This window comes from Carcharodon carcharias, chromosome 21, assembly GCF_017639515.1.
Source record: "Carcharodon carcharias isolate sCarCar2 chromosome 21, sCarCar2.pri, whole genome shotgun sequence".
Lineage (NCBI taxonomy): Eukaryota > Metazoa > Chordata > Chondrichthyes > Lamniformes > Lamnidae > Carcharodon > Carcharodon carcharias.
In genome coordinates, this window is record NC_054487.1 from 37,518,291 (window position 1) to 37,531,171 (window position 12,881).

Below are 12,881 nucleotides of genomic sequence, written 5' to 3' on the forward strand. Positions count from 1 at the left end.
TCAGCATTAGTAAACCGGACACTTCAGCTCTGTAAAAAAGTGAAACATGACAGATGGTTCAGCAATAGTGAAGGTACCCTGAGTAGGAGGAAAAGCAAAAACAACAACTTGCATTCATACAGCACCATTAACACCCAAGAAGCATCACAGTGGCATTATCAGAGAAAGTTTCACACTGAGCTACATAAGGAGGTAGGAAAGGTTACCAAAACCTTGGTCAAAGAGCTAGCTTTTAAAAGGAATCTTAAAGGAGGAAAGAAAGATAGAGAGGCAGAGAGGGTTAGGGAGAGAATTCCAGAGCTTAGGGCCCAGGCAACAGCCAATGCTGGAATGATGTAAATCACGGATGCGCAAGAGGTCAGAATTGGAGGGGCGCAGAGATCTTGGAGGGTTTTAGAGCGAAGGACACCACTCCATGGACAAGCTAAGGGGGAGAGGAGAGGAGAAAATCAGAAAGATGAACTTGAATGATATCACTAAAATATCACTACATTCATGATTAGAACCATCACTGATCAACATGAACAATGACAACAGGTACTTCCTGTGCTTTGACTATATTGATGCACCAAGTGGAAAGTGAACACTTGGCAGTTCCCAATTACCCACCACCAGAGAGAGAAGAGTGTAAGTTCAAAGAAGGGGAATAGCAAGACTGCTCCAGGAGTGTGTGATTTCCCCAGGGTAAACAACAATATTAGCCACCTAATGATTCACACAAAATATATTTTCAAACTCAGTGTCTTAAATTTCTCAAAAAATAACCAGCAGGAAAATAGGTCTATCATAAGTCACCTGAGCAAGTAAGTTCCACATAGTTGGAAACAGGGGTATAAAGTAATTGTATTTAAAAGTGGTGACAATAATCAACAAAATAGCTACAGGTCTTTTAATTTTTTTTTATATTTGTTCATGGGATGTGGCATCGCTGGCTGGGCAGCATTTATTTCCCATCCATAACTGCCCTTGAGAAGGTGGTGGTGAGCTGCCTTCTTGAACCACTGCAGTCCATGTGGTGTAGGTACACCCACAGTGCTGTTAGGGAGAGAGTTCCAGGATTGTCACCCAGTGACAGTGAACGAACGGCGATATATTTCCAAGTCAGGATGATGAGTGGCTTGCAGGGGAACTTCCAGGTGGCGATGTTCCCATGTGTCTGCTGCCCTTGTCCTTCTAGATGGTAGTGGTCTCCGGTTTGGAAAGTGCTGCCTAAGGCGGCTTGATAATTATTAAAAATGGTAAATATTAAAATCTATTAGGAACAAAGGAACAGGAATATGCCATTCAACCCCTCTAACCTGTTCCACAATTCAGTGAGATCACGGCTGATCTGTACCGTAACTCAAATGATGCTTCTTGGCTCCATATGCCTCAATAGCCATGGCTAGCAAAAATCTATCCATCTCAGATGTAAAATTATTGACTGAGCTACTGTTTTTTGTGGGAGAAAATTTCACACTTCTACCGCCTTTGTGTGAAGAAGTGTGAAGAACATTTCTCCTGAATGGACTGACTGATTTTATGGTGATGACCCCCTTGTCCTAGACTCCCTCACCAGCAGAAATAGTTTCTCTCTATCTGTCCTTCCAAATCCTTTCAAAATTTCAAAAAAAATCTCAGTCAGGTTGCCTCTTAACCTTCGGTGTTCTAGGGAACATAAGTCTAGTTTATGCAATATCTCTGCAAACATAACCCTTGGAGCCCTGGTAACATTCCAGAGAATCTGCACCACATTCCTCCAAAGGTTGAAGCCCAAGTATAGTGGGACACTTCCTTTGAGTACATACCCATTATCCCTTTTCTCCATCACCTTACCAATCTCCGAATCAGATCAATAATTTAAGAACATAAGAAACAGGAGCAGGAATAGACCCTTCAGGCCCTCGAGCCTGCTCCACCATTCAATAAGATCATGGCTGATCTTCTTGCGTTTCGATTTCCACATTCCCATCTAACCCTCATAACTTTTTTATTCCCTTGCCTAACAAGATACTATCTACCTTTGCCTTAAAAATATTCAATGACCCCGCCTCCACCATCTTCTAAGGCAGAGAATTCCAAAGTCGCACAACCCTCTGAGAGAAAAAATTTCTCCTCATCTCTGTCCTAAAAGTGCGACCCCCAATTTTAAAACAATGAACCCTAGTTTTGGACTCACCCACAAGAGGAAACATCCTTTTGAACTCTACCTTGTCAAGGCCATTCAGGATCTTGTATACTTATGTCGAATCACCCCTCACTCTTTTAAAGTCCAGTGGAAACAGGCCCGGCCTGTCCAACCTTTCTTCGTAAGACAACCCACTCATTCCAGGTATCAATCTAGTCAATCTCTTCTGGTAAACTGCCTCCAATGTATTTACATCCTTCCTTAAATAAGGAGACCAAAACTGCACACAGTATTCAAGGTGCGGCCTCACCGATGCCCTGTATAACTGAAGCATAACACCCTTACTTTTATGTTCAATCAACAGAGGATAGCATTCCATTAGCCTTCTTAATTACTTGCTGTACCTGCATACTAACCTTTTGTGACTCATATACTAGAACACCTAGATCCCTCTGCACCTCAGAACTATGCAGCTGTTCTCCATTTAAGTAGTATTCTGCTTTTTTGTTCTTCCTGACAGTGAACAACTTCACATTTTCTCACATTAAACTCCATTTGCCAGATTTTTGCTCAGTCACTCAACCTATCTATATCCATTTGCAATCTCATGTCCTCTTCACAACATACTTTCCTACCTATCCTTGTGTCATCTGCAAATTTAGCTATTATGTCCTCACTCCCCTCATCTAAGTCATTGATGTAAATCATAAAAAGTTGAGGCCCCTGTACAGACCCCTGAGGGATGCCACTTGTCACATCCTGCCAATCAGAAAAAAGACCATTTATGCATTCTCTGTGCATTTGCCTTTGCTCCCATGAGATTTCATTTTAGTTAACAGTCTTTTATGTGGAACCTCATCGAATGCCTTCTGGAAATCCATATAAACTACATCCATTAAAATTCCCTTACATACTATTTTAGTTACTTCCTCAAAAGATTAGACTCATTAAACCTGAACTGTATGGCCAATAGGTTTATGTGATGCATCGAGCGTGTGAGTAAAGAGAGTTAGCGTGCTTTCTGCTTTTGCGTGCTAGTTTGTTCCTCATTTTCGGTCCATACCACTGGCTAGCAGAAATGTGAAAAACAGAGCCAAATGTGTAAGTCTCTCCTGTCAGTACAGAGCCTCTCCACTGGCAAGTCCTCAGCTCTGCCTCCTCATGGTGACACATGGAAACTGGGTCCTTCACAGCCCCAGGTTAAAGCTTCAGAGGAAGGTGGAGGATATTTGGCCCTCAGACATGCAGTGTTCAGGCCCAGTGGCACGTGGAAGCCCTGGCACTTGAGATCAAAACTCCATCAATGAGAGAATAGCTTCCCTGCCTTGCGGATACTTGGGGTGGGTTGAAGACTAAGACAGAAAATCTGTAGTGGAGCCCAGAGTTGGAATGATATTTAAATATGTCATCTTTCTGGCAATTCCTGCACCAAGCTGGTGGCAAGCATAGTGCTTTGCATTCCTTTGAATTCAACCAGGGAGTTTGAGAGGGAGACCCTGAGTCCAGGGTCCCTTAAATTTTGGCCAGGCTTTCACCCTGGAGAGGATGCTCCAGTTTCACTGCAGAACGTTAACACAACATGGAAAACAGCAGTTATGAGTGATAAGCCCAACTTGATTGAGAACAGGTGCTATGGGCTGTCTCCGATGGTGGGATGGGCCATCATGTCACACTGGTCAGCCACCACCCATCTTAAATCGGACAGCCCCTGAATGGTAAGGTGCTGACCCGCCACAGTCCACTTGCTTCAATGGGTGCTTGAAGCTTTAAGTCTTTGCTCAACAAAGGGTCTGGTTTATAAGGCCGATGTGTTGGCCACCTTCCTCTACTGCAGCAAAATATGGATTGTCTACTGACACCATATTAAGATCCTTGAGAGCTTTCATCAGTGGTGCTTGGGTCAAATCCTGGGGATCAAATGGGAGGATCGCCAGATTAACGCCAGCGTCCTCCATGAAGCTGCATCTACAAGCATTGAAACCCTGCTCCTGCAGAATCAATTCCAATGGACATGCCATTGGATGCCCAAAAACCACCTCCCTCGGCAGGTTCTCTTCTCACAGCTCTCCGTTGGTCAATGCTCAAAGGCCAGCCAAAGGAAAAGGTATAAGGATACGCTCAAGGTCGCCCTAAAGCGTGGAGGCATTAACATCACTGACTGGAAGGAGAATGCTGTTGATCACTCGGCAAGGCACCGCCTGGTCCATCCAGGCACAAGCCACTTCAAGGCTCGACAGCAAGGTGGAACGCTGGCGCCAGAGGAAGGAGAAAGAAGCCAACCCAGGGCTGCGATTTCTACTCCGCTGTGCGACAATGTGCCCCCAATTGTGGAAGAACGTGTGGATCCAGAATTGGACTCCTCAATCATCTGAAGTCTCATCACACCTGATAGACGTCATTCTCGATGCCAAGGGATCGCCAATGGCCTAAACAGGATCCACAGTGAAGGAGCTTCGCAAAGCTATTGACTCGCTTGCCACGGACAAAGCTTCAGGTGCTGATGCTACATTGCCTGAACACATGAAATAGGGAGAAACCAGTGCATCTGCACAAACCTCTCTCTCTGCTGGAGGAAGGGGACAGTGCCCCAGGATATGCATGATGCAAAAGATTGTGACCCTGTACAAAAACAAAGGCGACCGCAGCAGTTGTAACAATTATCGAGGCATATCCCAGCTGAGCGCTTCAGATCCTGGCTGAACGCATCTACCCTGCATTCCAGTGTGATTTCTGAACTGGAACATATACAATTGACACGATCTTCTCAGTCCGGCAGCTACAAGAGAAAATGCCATGAGCATATTCTTCAGCATGTTCTTTTCTTTGTTGCTGTCAAACTCCTTCAGGTCTTCTACAGAAGGGCATCTACTCACATAGCAGAATTGGTGGAAAGTTGTTCAACTTGTTTGCCTAAGATCCAAGAAAAGTCCTCATCAGAGAGTTGCCGTATGCTGACGATGCTGCACTAACATTCCATACTGAGGAACACCTGCAGTGATAAATGGGCAGGCTCTCTCATGCTTGAAAAGAATTTGGTTTGACCATCAATGTCAGGAAGTGAAATGTCATGATTCAGGATATTGCCACACTGCCATGTAAGAGAATTGAAGTTGTCTGGGTTCCACAGTCACCAGGTTATTTGATACTGAAACCAGCACAGGCATCGCAAAAGCTGCAGCTGTTATGCCCAAGCTGAGTATGTGAGTGTGGAACGACAGCAATTGTTGTCCAGGTGAGACCTGGGCAACATTAGACTGGCAGGAGAAAAGGCTGAACAGTTTCCTCCTTCACTGTCTCAGACATATCCTTGATATCTGTTGGCAGGACAAGGTCACCAACTCAGAGTCCTGGAGTGCTAATTCCATCAGCATACACACATTGCTAAGCCAACAACTTAGCGTGGCACTGGCTCGGTCATGTTCATCGGATGGATGACAGCGGTATGCCTAAAGACCTTCTGTAAAGTGAACTAGCCACTGGACCACAACCTGCTGAGCATCCATACCTCTGCTACAAGGGTCCCTGGAAGAAAGATACGGAGATGGCGGACATTGACACTGGGACAACTGGGAGACAGCCACTGAAGGTCGTTAATTATTGTTGATTATCTTGTTAAATATACACAGATGATGAGCATTTTTTATTAAGGACTGAAAACACATATAAAGAGAGCTGGAACACTGTTAGCAGTTAGGAGGCAGAGATCTCTAATGCTGCATTCTGTGAATAAACCTATTAACAAGGAAAAGATCTGTGTCCTGTTTTGTACTTCACCATCTGGTTTCAATGCATTTAAGAGGGCACTGGAAGATGTGAGCAGAAATGGAAAGCTCAACTGGTTGAGAAGAGGATCCAGGGAGAACAGAGGCCAGCAATTTGTGCACCTTGTCAGCCCACTGCCTTCATCTGAAGCAAATGCGACAGAGCCTGTCATGTTAGAGTGGGGCTCCTCAGCCACACCAGGTGATGCCAAACAGTTGCATGGTGCAAACTATCGTCCTACTGCTGCCTCCATATTATACTGATCTAGCCTTTTCAAATATTGGTTCTCTCGAATCAGCTCAAATTTCCCCAAGTGCTCAGTCATTTATCCTTATTTACAGGTTTATACATCTAGTTTTCACTGAATCATCTTTCTTAAATAATTGAGTTATATTGGCAATTAACCATTTCTGAAGGGACAATTTCTGAATTGAGAGCACTTTGGAAGATTGTGACTGAAGCATTTACAAATTCCTCACCCATTTCCTTTAAAACTCTAAGGCAGAAATCACCAGGTCCTAGGGATTTGATAGTTTTTAGTACCATTTTTTCTAATACTGTTTTCTTGTTTACATTAATGTTAGTGAGTTTCAGTCATTGATTCATTATTTATTTCCCTGGAATGTCTACCCTGAAGATTAACACAAAGTGATTGTTCAGTAAGTCTAATTGTTCACCAGGTCTGCCATTTCCATATTTATGTTTGCAAGAGCTCTAGATTTTCATTACCCTGTATGAAGTAGTACTTTCTGCTATAACCGCTGAATGACTCAGCTCTAAACTCATGGTTATGCCCCCCAGCAAAGATAATACAATCTCTCTATCTACCCTATCAAATCCTTTAATAATTTTGCACACCTCAATTAGATCAGCCCTTAATCTTCAAATCTTGAAGGAATACAATCTAATCTATGCAATCTGGCCTAAGAATTTATATCTTTTAGTGCATTATAGTGAATCTGCATTGCATCCCCTCCAAAATCAGTATATCTTGCCCCAGGTACAGTTTACAGAACGGAATGCAGAACTCCAGATATAAATCACAGAGAGTTAACGTTCAAATATAGCAAGCAATTAGGAAGTCAAATGGTACATTAACCTTGTTGCAGGTGAGGTAGGCTTCAAGTATAAGACTAAGGAGGCTATATTCTCTAAAGTTTAAAAGAATAAGAGGTGCTCTCATTGAGACATATAAAATTCTGAGAGGGCTTGACAGGATAGATGCTGAAAGGCTGTTTCCTCTGGTAAAAGAGTCTAGAACTGAGTAATAGTTCCAGGAGAAGGGTCTGAGAAGAAACTTCTTCACTCAGAGGGTTGTGAATCTTTAGAATTATCTAACCCAGAGGACTGCTTGGTCCATGATTATATTCAAAACTGAGAATGATATATTTTTGGGCACTTAGGAAATCAAGGAATATGGGGATAGGGTCAGAAATAGACTTGTTATTGAAGTTTTGCTATCATCCTACTCATGCTCTCATTTGTTACATTCTTAGCCAGAGTTTTATGTAACTATGCATAATCCTCAGTGCTTTCCATACAATGGTGCATACTGTGGCAGAGAATGCCACTAGAGTTTGCACACCATTTAGTTAACAAGTACATGTTGATAGCACAGTCATCTATAATTTAATTAGCATCTAGAAGAAATTGTCTCTTTATTACTAATGTCTTAACTCCACTAACAGGTTGTCTCTGATCTTCACTTTAGATTTTGATAACAAAGAATAGCTTCCAATACAACTCTGGTTATATCAGAACTGTACAATAAACAACACAAACATTTTTAGCTTGTCACAGATTATTACTTTAAAATAAACCATGAAAGTAGCATCAGAGGATGCAAATAGGATTGAGTGAGCAGTACATTTAGTACAGTTATCATGAAAAAGTAATTATTGAAAGGATGATGAATATTTGTAATAATCTACCAAGAGAGGTATATTCAATAAGGATCCTCAAAATACAATTAGATGTCAATTGAAAAGAGTAAATAAAAGATGGTATTTGATGGGCTGAAAAGGCTTGTCCAAATCCTGATTTTTTTCCTCTTCAAACTTTGTCTGACAATCCTATTCACTGAGGACAGTACAGCTTTGTACAAGCAACTAATATCACACACAACTCAGGCCAACTTTTGCAACCTATTTAAACAGTCTTCCATATTCAGAAGCCACCCATCAATCAATTCTTTCAACCAGAAAGAAACAGTCAGCTTTCCAGCGACTAAACCTTGTATATGTCCCTGCTGTTCTACACATCTTGAATTTTTATTCAATATTCATTCATGGGGTGTGAGAATCGCTGGCTAGACCAGCATTTATTGCCCATTCCCAATTGCCCTTGAAAAGGTGGTGATGAGCTGCCTTCTTGAACCGCTGCAGTCGGTGTGAGAATACTCCTGCGCTGTTAGGGATGGAGTACCAGGATTTTGACCCAGCAACAGTGAAGGAACGGTGATATAATTTCAAGTCAGGCTGGTAAGTGGCTTGGAGGGGATCTTGCCGGTAGTGATGTTTCTATGTATCTGCTGCCCTCGTCCGTCTAGGTGGTCGCAAGCTTGGAAGATGCTCTCAAAAGGACCCCTGGTGTGTTGCTGCAGTGAATCTTGTAAATGGTACACACTGCTGCCACTGTGCATCATTGGTGGAGGGAGTGAATGTTTAAGGTGGTTGCTGGGGTGCTAATCCAATGGGCTGCTTTATCTTGGATCGTTCGAGCTTCTTGAGTGTTGTTGGAGCTGCACTCATCCAGGTAAGTGGACAGTATTCCATTACATTCCTGACTTGTGCCTTGTAGATGATGGACAGGCTTTGGGGAGACAGGAAATGAATTACTCTCTAGAGACTTCCCACACTCTGACATGCTCTTGTAGCCACAATATTTATATGGCTAGTCCAGTTCAGTTTCTGGTCAATGGTAACCCCCAAGATGTTGGTAGTTTAGGATTCAGCAATGGTAATGCCATTGAATGACGAGAGGAAATGGTTAGGCTCTCTCTTGTTGGAGGTGGTCATTGCCTGGCACTTGTGTGGCAGAAATGTTACTTGCCACTTATCAGCCAAAGCCTGAATATTGTCCAGCTCTTGCTGCATATGGACATGGACTGCTTCAGTATTTGAGGAGTCACAAATGGTGCTGAACATTGTACAATGATCCATGAGCATCCTGACTTCTGACCTTATGATAGGGGGAGGTCATTGATAAAACAGCTGAAAATGGTTGGGCCTAGGCCATTACGCTGAGGAACTTGAATTGAGCAAACTGAGTTTTTCCATTCTTACCTTGTATCTCAGGGTGCCCCGTAACAAAGTACTAGCTGATTGGATCCCATATGGTGTGGCATAACTGAGGCTGTCTCTGTTTGGTATACCCTCTAGGTTGAATCCTGGGAAGAAAGCCATCGGTTGAGCATTGTCGAGAACAGCGCCTCCAGCTGGGATATTAACAACCTGCAGGTTAAGCATATTGATACACCACAATGTACTGAAGCACCAAGTATAAACTGACAAACATATGGATTTCCACAAGAATACTTGGCGCTGCCCAATTTAACTCTGACAGAAGAGAGACAGAAAAGACTAAAAAAAAAGTCTTTCTGCCAAGTTAAAAGTGGACTAGCAGGAGAATGTCAGCAGATGTCCACCTGCTAACTGTTTTCATTACATTCTGAGGGCCACCATTTGTTTGCTGTGAAAATAGAGGGCCAATAATTCGTTGGGTTACTGTGCACAACAGCTTCAGAATCCACTTGCAAATTTATAATTTTGCTGGAAAGACCAAAGGAAAAAAAAACAAAGAGAAAGTTCACTCGACTGATACCTGGGATTGGGGGGTTATCTTATGAGGAAAGTTCGGACAGGCTGGGTCTGTATCCATTGGAGTTTAGAAGAATGAGAGGTGATCTTCCTGAAACATAAAATGCTGAGGGTACTTGACAGGGTGGATGCTGAAAGGGCGTTTCCCCTTGTTGGAGAGACTAGAACTAGGGGACACAGTTTAAAAATAAGGGGTCTCTCATTTAAGACTGAGATAAGAAGAATTTTTTTCTCTGAGGGCAGAGTGTCTTTGGAAACCTTCTTCCCCAGGAAGCAGTAGAGGCTGGGTCATTGAACATTTTTAAGGCAGAGGTAAATAGATTCTTGATTAACAAGGGAGTCAAAGTTTATTGGCAGTAGGCAGAATGTGGAGTCGAGGCCACAATCAGATCAGCCCTGATCTTATTGAATGGCGAAGCATGGTCAATGGGCTGAATGGCCTACTCCTGCTTTTAATTCGTATGTTTAATAAAGAAAATCTTAACAAGCATTCATAAGGCTGCTCTACAAAATGAGGTAAACTGTCATCCTATGTTCAACAATAGTCACAAGCCACACACACATTACACAATGCTACTCTCTAACTCCAGGTGGACATCACCCTCAACTTTTTCCTATCATTTTAATTTATGTTTTATTTTCAGTGAGGCTTATGGTTCCATTTTCAATGGACTTATCCTGAAAATGGCCACCAAAACCATTGCTTCAATGAAAACATGTACCCAAGTATTTCAAAGACAATGTTGCTGGCAGGAAGATGCTGGCAAAATGCAGCCAGGAGACATCAAGGATTGTACAGCTAAAAGTACACTGGAATTTAGTATTTGGCTACAAAGGATAAAGGTGCTGCACATTCCCAAAGATGCAGTTAAGTAACTGAAATCTGGTTCTAAGGTCCAGCATGACATATACATAGTTTTAAATTCTATGTGATCTCCTATGGTGATGCTTGTTTGTGTTTTGCAGTCTGGATGTCTTTGTGATGTTGTGGACATGGACATGTGTTTTATCTACTTTCCCTATAATGACCATTGCTCAAGTCCTCCTGTGAGGACATGGTCTACAAATCCATGAAGTTGCCTGTGAATTCCAAAGGTCAACTAGAGGCTAATGGTAGCCGCTTGTAAACTCCAGAGGTCAATTAGAGGATAATTGTGGCTACTTGTATAAACCAAAGATCAATAAGAGGGCGATTATCAATCCCTGTAATTTTTTTTGGCTCAAGGTTGGAAAAACTCTATATAAATGGTTGCCTTTTCTTTTGGAAAATAAGATTGTTACAGAAAAAGTGAGATACTAGATCTTATATGCATTGTAAACTGACAAGCTGCTAAAGGACAATAGTAAACCTGTTAATGGGTTCTTTCTGACGCTGGTCATGATCATTTTTGCATTAACTATTGAAAAGAGCTATCTGCTACTGAAAGAAGACTGTAAGATAAGGCTCAATAAAAATAAATTAAAACTTAACAACATTTTACCTCTCCATCCTTTAAGTAGATGGCTGGACGGATTGTATTTAACAGAGCTCCAGAGGGACTCCAGCTGAACTTGTACCCTAGGGGGTTATCAGAACATTCAGGGGCAGGGAGACCTCCACAGAAAGAAACAAAAGACTCTATCTAAAGAAAGAGAAAAAAAATTACAGCAGCATAAATCACAGCCCAATAAAACCAATGCACATTTCAGTTTTAAAACTACTCCAATATAAATGCCTTACTCCCAGTGTGGATGACTTTTAATAAAATGTGTCGAATCACACAATTCACTAAAGCAATTGTTTGCAACTCTTCATCTCCATCCAATCTAAAGCTTTTCCCTGACACCAAACCTAACAATGTACATTGCATCAGTTTGGCAGCAAGGGACAGAGGCTGATGCTCCCATTTAATTTTTATTTTATTCAAGTACTATTGTACTCTCATTATTGTGATCACTTAGGAGAGCCAATGGATGTTATCTACTTGGACTTCCAGAAGGCCTTTGATAAGGTGCCGCACAGGAGGCTGCTCAGTAAGATAAGAGCCCATGGCATTAGAGGCAAGGTATTAGCATGGATAGAAGATTGGCTGTCCAGCAGGAGGCAGAGAGTGGGGATAAGGGGGTCCTTCTCAGGATGGCGGCCGGTGACTAGTGGAGTTCCACAGGGGTCAGTGTTGGGACCACAACTTTTCACTTTATACATTAATGATCTAGATGAAGGAACTGAGGGCATCCTGGCTAAGTTTGCAGATGATACAAAGATAGGTGGAGGGACAGGTAGTATTGAGGAGGCAGGGAGGCTGCAGAAGGATTTGGACAGGTTAGAAGAATGGGCAAAGAAGTGGCAGATGGAATACAATGTGGGGAAATGTGAGGTCATACACTTTGGTAGGAAGAATAGAAGCATGGACTATTTTCTAAATGGGGAGAGAATTCAGAAATCTGGAGTGCAAAGGGACTTGGGAGTCCTAGTCCAGGATTCTCTTAAGGTTAACTTGCAGGTTGAGTCGGTAGTTAGGAAGGCAAAATGCAATGTTGGCATTTATTTCGAGAGGACTAGAATATAAAAGCAGGGATGTGCTGCTGAGGCTTTATAAGGCTCTGGTCAGACATTTAGAATATTGGGAGCAATTTTGGGCCCCGTATCTCAGGAAGGATATGCTGGCCCTGGAGAGGGTCCAGAGGAGGTTCACGAGAACGATCCCAGGAATGAAAGGCTTAACATATGAGGAACGTTTGAGGACTCTGGGTCTATACTCGATGGAGTTTAGAAGGATGAGGGGGGATCTGATTGAAACTTACAGAATACTGAAAGGCCTGGATACAGTGGACGTGGGGAAGATGTTTCCATTAGTAGGAGAGACTAGGACCCGAGGGCACAGCCTCAGAGTAAAAGGAAGACCTTTTAGAACAGAGATGAGGAGAAACTTCTTTAGCCAGAGAGTGGTGAATCTATGGAATACATTGCCACAGAAGGCTGTGGAGGCCAGGTCATTGAGTGCGTTTAAGACCGAGATAGATAGATTCTTGATTGGTAAGGGGATCAAAGGTTACGGGGAGAAGGCGGGAGAATGGGGTTGAGAAACTTATCAGCCATGATTGAATGGTGGAGCAGACTCGATGGGCCGATTGGCCTAATTTCTGCTCCTATGTCTTATATTTCCCTTCTCTTTATAGACTGGATGAATCTAATTTTAAAAACAATTTTTGTC

The 12,881-nt window shown here is 42.6% G+C and overlaps 1 protein-coding gene across 3 annotated transcripts in view; it reads right to left on the reverse strand.

Annotated features, from left to right (window-relative positions):
- The window catches only part of aass (aminoadipate-semialdehyde synthase), a 115,487-nt gene that overhangs the window by 33,986 nt on the left and 68,620 nt on the right, over nucleotides 1-12,881 (reverse strand). For all 3 annotated transcript variants that reach the window (XM_041215618.1, XM_041215617.1, XM_041215615.1), the window contains exons 19-20: nucleotides 11,169-11,309; nucleotides 9,154-9,321 (exon numbers count right to left, since the gene is read on the reverse strand). In XM_041215618.1, the coding sequence (XP_041071552.1) occupies nucleotides 9,154-9,321; nucleotides 11,169-11,309 (309 nt within the window). The remainder of the gene's footprint in view (nucleotides 1-9,153; nucleotides 9,322-11,168; nucleotides 11,310-12,881) is intronic.